This window comes from Empidonax traillii, unplaced genomic scaffold, assembly GCF_003031625.1.
Source record: "Empidonax traillii isolate 1590-97213 ecotype Southwest subspecies unplaced genomic scaffold, ASM303162v1 scaffold1142:size416873, whole genome shotgun sequence".
Taxonomy (NCBI): Eukaryota; Metazoa; Chordata; class Aves; order Passeriformes; family Tyrannidae; genus Empidonax; species Empidonax traillii.
In genome coordinates, this window is record NW_020956335.1 from 400,559 (window position 1) to 407,232 (window position 6,674).

The following is a 6,674-nucleotide window of genomic DNA, read 5'->3' on the forward strand; positions in this document are numbered from 1 at the left end:
CTCCATCTCCCCAGCTCAGGCTGCCTTAGCGACAGGAACGCGCCTGGAGCCATCCAGTCATTACTACCAGTAAACAACCCCCTGTCTCCGGTGCCTTTTTCCAGCGGGAACATGTGGGGGCAGGAGCCACCTGGTTGCCAGGAGCCCACGTCCCTGCATCCCTGCTGCCTCTATCCCAGCCTGGCTCCTCCTGGCCCTGGGGGCTGGTTTGGGTTTAAACTGGGGTTATTCCGTGAGTTGTTCCCGTCTTTGCTGGCTTGAGCATCCTGTGGGGATGCAGAGTGGGATGTGATTGTCCTCTCAGGTGCTGAGGATGCTGCCCTCCCCTTTCCTGCCCCTCGGCATCCCCATCCCTGCCTGCACTCTCCCCCCGGGATCAGGGGGCTCACGGCTCCTTCCCTTCACAGCACGGGGCAGAGGCTGAAAATGCAGATTTATGGGGAGAGCAGGGTTTGTGGAGCGGGGTTTCTGCACAGGGACACACCCCACCAGGCCCTGGGGGATGGGTGGACGGAGCATTTCTGAGCGAGGAGTAAAAAGAGAGATACCTTTTATTACAGATAAAAGCCTCTAATGTTTCTGGAGAGCAGCGGCAGCCCCAGCGCGGGCGGGGACAGAGCGCTTGGTGTCAGGAACATGGAGCTGCTGCTGAGTCCTCCTCCTCCTCTTCCTCCTCCTCTTCCTCCTCCCCCCCTCAGTAGCAGTGGGCGATGGTCTCCATGTTGAGGAAGCGGACGTGCATCTTGGTCTCGATGTCGATCCCCTGCCACATCTGCAAGGGGGAAGGGGCTGAGCGGGGCCAGGGGCCCGACCCCAGAGTCCCTGAGGCCCCCCAGCCCCCTCGTTCCTGGAAGATGCCACCAACCTTAAGGAAATCCTCGAAGGTGATGCCCTCATACACCTGGTCCGGTCCCTGTGCCAGCGAGAGAGGAAACATCACAGCTGCCCCACAGCAGTGGGCACAGGGGTCTGGGGGCACTGGGTGGCCCGGGGTGGGTCCCCTGGGGCAGTGGGACAGTGCACAGCACTGTACCCCATGGCCAGCCCCAAATTAGTTCCCAGACCACCTTTTTCCATAAGCACAAACTCCCCGATCTCTGAGGATGGGGCTTCAAGGGACGCCGTTTGCTCGTCCCCCCTGGGCTCTGATCACCGAACAAACCCACCCTGAAAGCTGCTGCCTGCAAAAACACCTCCAGCCCAAGCAGCAGGGAGGTGGCCTGGGCAGGACAGGCACCTCCCAGCCCCGTTTTTGGCACCAGCACAGCCCCCCAGCGCCCCAGCCGAGCAGAGGGGCAGCTCCCACCATCTGTCCCACGCAGATGCTGGCGGCCTCCATCATGGCCCCGTCGGCGATGGAGCGCGCTGACTCCTTCTCCAGGTGGGGGTTCCCCGACAGCAGCTCCTCCACCACCTACCAGACCAAGCCAGGTCAAAGCCAGGGCAGGGAATGCCTCGGGGAGGGGGCGGGAGGGGCCGTAGTTACATTTCTGTACTCCTGCAGCGTGATCTTCCCGTCGTGGTCCGAGTCGTACATGTGGAACAGGACTGGGAAGGGACGAGAGGAGCGTGGTTGGGTCAGGGCGGCCCCTTCCCGCCATTTCCCCCCCACCCTTCAGTCCTGGGTTCTGGGAGGCCTCACATTTGAGCTTCTCCTTGCGGAAGCGATCGAGCTGCTCCTCGTCCATGTTCATCTCGATGGGTCTGAAGTAGGACATGATGGTCAGGAAGTCCTCGAAGTTTATCTCGTCCGCCAGCCCGTCCGACGCCTGCCGCAGGTTCCTGCCGACAGTGGGGGGATGGGAGGGCGGGACCCTCCAGCCCCCGTTCCCGCCCACTACAAACCCCATCACATCCCTCAGCAAACCTGGTTTGTCCCTAAGATGTAATTTAAACATCTGTAATTTCTCCCCCCGGCTCCATCCCAGCCTTTAGAGAGACCTGTCCCTGTCCACATCCCGCTCCCAGAGGATGAACCACCAACCCTGACCCTCCCTGTGGTGCTGGGGGTGCTCCTACCGCTTGTCAAAAAAGGCGTGGACGATCTTCCCCCTGATTGGATTGAACTCCAGGTCGGGAATGCTGTCAAAATTCTCCTTGCTGTGAAGGAAACAGGGACAACCTCTCATGAGGGAGGGAGGGAGGGAGGGGGGAGATGCCACTGGAAGCCCCAACCCCGTTCTTCCCAAGCAATCATGGAAGAATAAAGAGGTTTTGGGTGAGAACCCCTTTTTGCCTCAATTCAGACAGAGAGCAAGTCTGTGCTTGGCACAGCTTTGGGGGGATTTGGTCCCCACTAAAACGGGGCTTTGGGAAGCTCTGGGATACTTGGGATGATGGCAGAGCTTGGCTTGCAAACGTCTGGGTGGTTTTTAAAGAGTTTTCCCAGAAATAGGGCCTCAAACGGGCTCAACGAGGCAGGGGAAGGAGCTCCTGCTGCCAAACTTGCCCTCAGCCTCCTCCACGTCCCGCTGTGCCACGGGGCTGGGCCTGTGCTGGTCGTTTGCCGTCAAGTGTTTACAAAGCAAACGAGTCAGGAAATAACCCCCGGGAGGGGGAGGCAGCGGGAGCTGGGCTCCCTGGCTGGGGAAGCCGCTGGGATGCGCCGGAGCTTCCCGAGGGAAGCGACATCAAGGATCCGGTGCACGGTTCCCTGCACAGACACCGAGGGGGGGGACGAGGCGACTGCAGCCCCAATTCCCTCCCCAAAACAGATTGGAAATCTGGGCCTGTTGGTCAGGAGCGACCCTGCTCTCGGGCCACTGCTTTGCTGCTCGTTTTTCCTGGGATGATTTGTGGAGAGGAGGCTCAGCAGGGCTGGGGAGGGCTGGGAGGGGCACACTGATCCTCACAGCCCACCTGGGCACCCTCGGGAAGGCGGGGGCTGTGGGTGCTGCTCTGGCCAGGGCGCTGGGAATGGGATGGCTGGCACTGGGAATGGAATGGTTGGCACTGGGAATGGAATGGCAGCACTGGGAATGGAATGGCTGGCACTGGGAATGGGATGGCCAGCACTGGGAATGGAATGGCAGCACTGGGAATGGAATGGCTGGCACTGGGAATGGGATGGCAGCACTGGGAATGGAATGGTTGGCACTGGGAATGCCGTACCGGATGGTCAGCTGGTCCTGGCTCAGCTGCTTGAAGCGCCGGTGCAGGTGCTCGATCTGTTCCGAGGTGACTGTTGGGGACAGGAGGGAGGGGGTGGGGGGGTTGAGCTCCCTGGGAGACCCCTGGAGATCCCCCTGCAAGCTCCTGCCCTGCCCAGGGACACGAGGAGAGTGGGGGGCACCACAGCCTGTTCCTGGGGCATCTCCCCCCCACACTGGGAGGTGCCCGTGCCCGTGTCCACAGGGATTAATCCTGGGAATTCCAGGGAATAATCCTGGAATCCACAATGCCCAGAGCTGACAGCAGCACCTTGCCAGGGAGGAGGAAAGGCTGGCACAGAGGGCACACGTTGGCAGCCCAAAAGCAAAGCCCAGCTTGGGAATTGCTGCTGTTCAGGGTGAACTGGGACACCACAAACCACCGAGGTGGGCACTGCCTGCCCCGGGGCTGCAGCGACCCCAGAGCTGGGGCAGGGCTGGAACTGGGGTGGGTGCAGCAGCTTTGCTTTGAGCCCCAGGAGCGCTGGGGTTACAGAGGGAGGCTCAGCAGCACTTTCTCTCTTCCCCAGTCCCACCCACAGGTGATTTTATCCTTCCCCAGCTACTCCCTGCAGCTGTAACCAAGCTCCACAACCCCCTGAGGACACACAGTGCCTGACTCTTGTGCAAATATTGACAGAGGCCTTTCCCAGGAGCCAGGGAAGTGGTTTGCAGCCCTGTCTGCAGGGGCTGGAGGAGTAGTCTGGGCACCAGCAGGACCCACAGGGTGGCTGAGGAGCTGGCCCAGGGCAGGGCTGCCCCAGCAGCTGGACATCAGCTTCCCTGGCACCGTGGAGAAAGAGAAAAGCACATTAAAGTGTAGCTGAGGGGTTGCAAATGGTTAAGTGCTGTGGCAGAGAGACACCAGGACAGTGCTGGGCCAGTGCTGCTGCCTCCCCCTCTCCTCCCTCCTTCCCTCCTTCCCTTTTCTGATGTTTAAATAATGTCCTTCGCGTTCCTCACTGCTGCTCCATGGCCTTGAAATAGCAACTGTATTGATCAGCAAGGCTGAGCCTTCACAGACCTCTGTTAAATGGACTGGAAAACCCATCTGTGCTGGTCCTGGGGCTCTCTGGGCCTCGCCTGGACCTGCCTGCACTGGCAGCCACCAGCACCTTTAACCCCCCTGCATTTGGGGTGCCCCTTGAACCCCCTGGTGCTGATTCCCAGCTGCCTGGGCCCCACTGATTCTTCCATAGGATGTTTTTTTTTTCCCTGATCCCTCAAGCTGCTGCTCTGCTCTGTCCACACACACACACACACACACACACACACACGCAGAGAAACTTTCTCTGGACTTGGCTTTCCAATTTTGGCCATGGAGAAGTGACCTTTCACTTTTCTCCCTCGACAACATCGCTGTCACCGTGGGAGCAGCTGGGCCACCAGGCCTTCGGCATCTGGGGTTTGGTTGCACACCAGAAGTCTTTGATCTTCCCTCAAAAAATGTCCCAACGTGACAAAAAACTGGGGACATTGGCACGTCTGTGGTGGGTCCAGCCTTGCTCTGCATCCAGCTCGCAGCTGCAAGGCCTAAAGAGGGCTCTTCCTCCTGCTTTTCCAAACCCAGATCTTCCTCCCAGGGCAGGAGCTCACTCTGCCCTGCCAAGGAGGGCAGAGCAGACCAGAAAAAAAAAAAAAATAAAAAGGGAAAATCCGCACAAGGGTCAGCGGCTTTGCCAGGAGAAGGGCCAACTCAAGGGCAGCAGAGGCTGCTCACATCTCTGGGAATATCCCTGAGAATATCCAGGTGATGCAGACCCCTGTCAAAGTAGCCTACGCTGAAGGGGGGTGGAAATTGGGATTTAAACCACAGGGAGCTGGGTTTGCTGCTCCCAGCCTGTGCTGGTTTGTGCCGCTCCAGCAAAGGGAAGAGGGACACTGGGGGGGCCCAGCCCTGCCCTGCCCTCCCCCTGGGACTGGCCTGGATGCAGGGAATGGTCTCACCATCCCGAGAAGAGCCTCCTCAGCCCCAGATGGACTGGCTGCTGCAGCTTTGGGATGAAGCACAGGGTGGCAGGGAGGGGAAACAGCTCCAGTGCCCAGAGCAGCCCCTCAGGGTGCCCCTCCAGCGGGGGAGAAGGCAAAGGAACAAGCTGTGGGCACATCCTGGGGACAGGCAGGTGGCCCTGCCCTGTCCCTGCTCCTCCCACGGGACCAAGGGTGGCTGTGATTCCTTCCATGAGATCCCACTGCAGCAGCAAGGCTGTAAAAACCCTGCATTCCCAGGTTCTTTTGGCAGCAGCCACAGCACGGTGGGAACCCTGTGAGTCCCTTTGGGAGCACATGACACTCACCCCACTCGTGGCATGGGGTCACTGTGTTCCCCCTGCCCTCCCACCTCTGGTTTCCATGGGATTTTTCAGGGAGCTGCCCTTGTGAACCCCTCCCAGGGACTGATTCACGGGCACTGGGGCGTGGGGGAGGTGCCTCCCACGGGCAGGTGCTGCCTGTGCTGGAGCTGCTGCTGCTTCCCAGGCCAGGGAGTCCCTAAAAACCTCCTCCCACCCTGGGCTGCCAGGGCTGGCACCCCATGGGCTCCCCAGTGGGGAGGGCTGAGCCCGCCCCGGGGTGCCCAGTGCGGTGCTGGGGTGCTCAGCCCGCCCGGGGGGGAGGAGGAGAGGGAGGAGGAGGAGGAGAGGGGAGGAAGGCAGATGTGACCCCGCGATCAGCAGTAGCTCTGGGGAGAGTTGCTGGACCCTCTCAGCCCCCTCCCCACCTTCTGGCAGAGCTGCCCCCTCACCCCTCCCTCCATCCCAGCCGGAGGATCCAGGTGGGAGCAGCCCGATCTCTGTGCCCGGGGCTGCCCCGGTCCTGGAGCGATGGCATTTCCCGGGAGAGACGCGACCACCCCCTCCCACCCCCCTCAGCCCCTGCTGGGAGTCCTGGGCTGTTCCTGCTGCACTTCCCTGCCTGCTGGTCCCTTTGTCCCGACCCACCCCGTAACAGCCCCGAGGTTGTCACGGCCCGGCGGCTCCCGGGCAGAGCAGCCGTGCGGGGACAACTCCCTGCACCAGGGGCGGGGGCGGGCAGAGCCTCGCTGGGGCTCACTCGTGTGACCGCTCCACGCCCCGCCTCGTGGCACGGGGGGCACGGCTGCGTCCCCCACCCCCTGGGGACATGCTGGCAACCCTTCGGTGACAAGTCTACCCCCTCCTGCCCATTCCCCCTCCCCTTCTGTCCCCGCCATCCCCTGGGGTGACAAACCTGCATCCCCTCCCTCCCACCCCAGGTGACACGTCCTGCACTCTCCCACCGCAGGTGACACCTCTGCAGCCTCCCCGAGTGACCTCTCCCGCATCCTCCCACCGGGTGACATCACATCTCCTGCACACCCCGCCCGCTCAGGTGCCACCTCCTGCAGCCCCCGCGGGTGACATGACACGACACGTCCCGCATCCCCCACCTCGGGTGACATCTCCTGCAGCCCCCTCCCTGGTGATATGTCTTGCACCGTCCCCCCCCCGCCTTGCCGGGTGACATGCCTGTCCTGCACCCCCCCCCGCCTTCCCAGGTGCCGCCTCC

General features: G+C 61.7%; 1 protein-coding gene across 1 annotated transcript in view; it reads right to left on the bottom strand.

Moving 5' to 3' along the window:
- Nucleotides 1-529: 529 nt before the first annotated feature.
- The window catches only part of TESC (tescalcin), a 6,941-nt gene continuing 796 nt past the window's right edge, over nucleotides 530-6,674 (bottom strand). The window contains exons 2-8 of the mRNA XM_027905331.1: nucleotides 3,112-3,181; nucleotides 2,020-2,100; nucleotides 1,643-1,782; nucleotides 1,487-1,548; nucleotides 1,307-1,414; nucleotides 866-913; nucleotides 530-772 (exon numbers count right to left, since the gene is read on the bottom strand). Coding sequence (XP_027761132.1) covers nucleotides 695-772; nucleotides 866-913; nucleotides 1,307-1,414; nucleotides 1,487-1,548; nucleotides 1,643-1,782; nucleotides 2,020-2,100; nucleotides 3,112-3,181 — 587 coding nt within the window. The 3' untranslated portion in view covers nucleotides 530-694. The remainder of the gene's footprint in view (nucleotides 773-865; nucleotides 914-1,306; nucleotides 1,415-1,486; nucleotides 1,549-1,642; nucleotides 1,783-2,019; nucleotides 2,101-3,111; nucleotides 3,182-6,674) is intronic.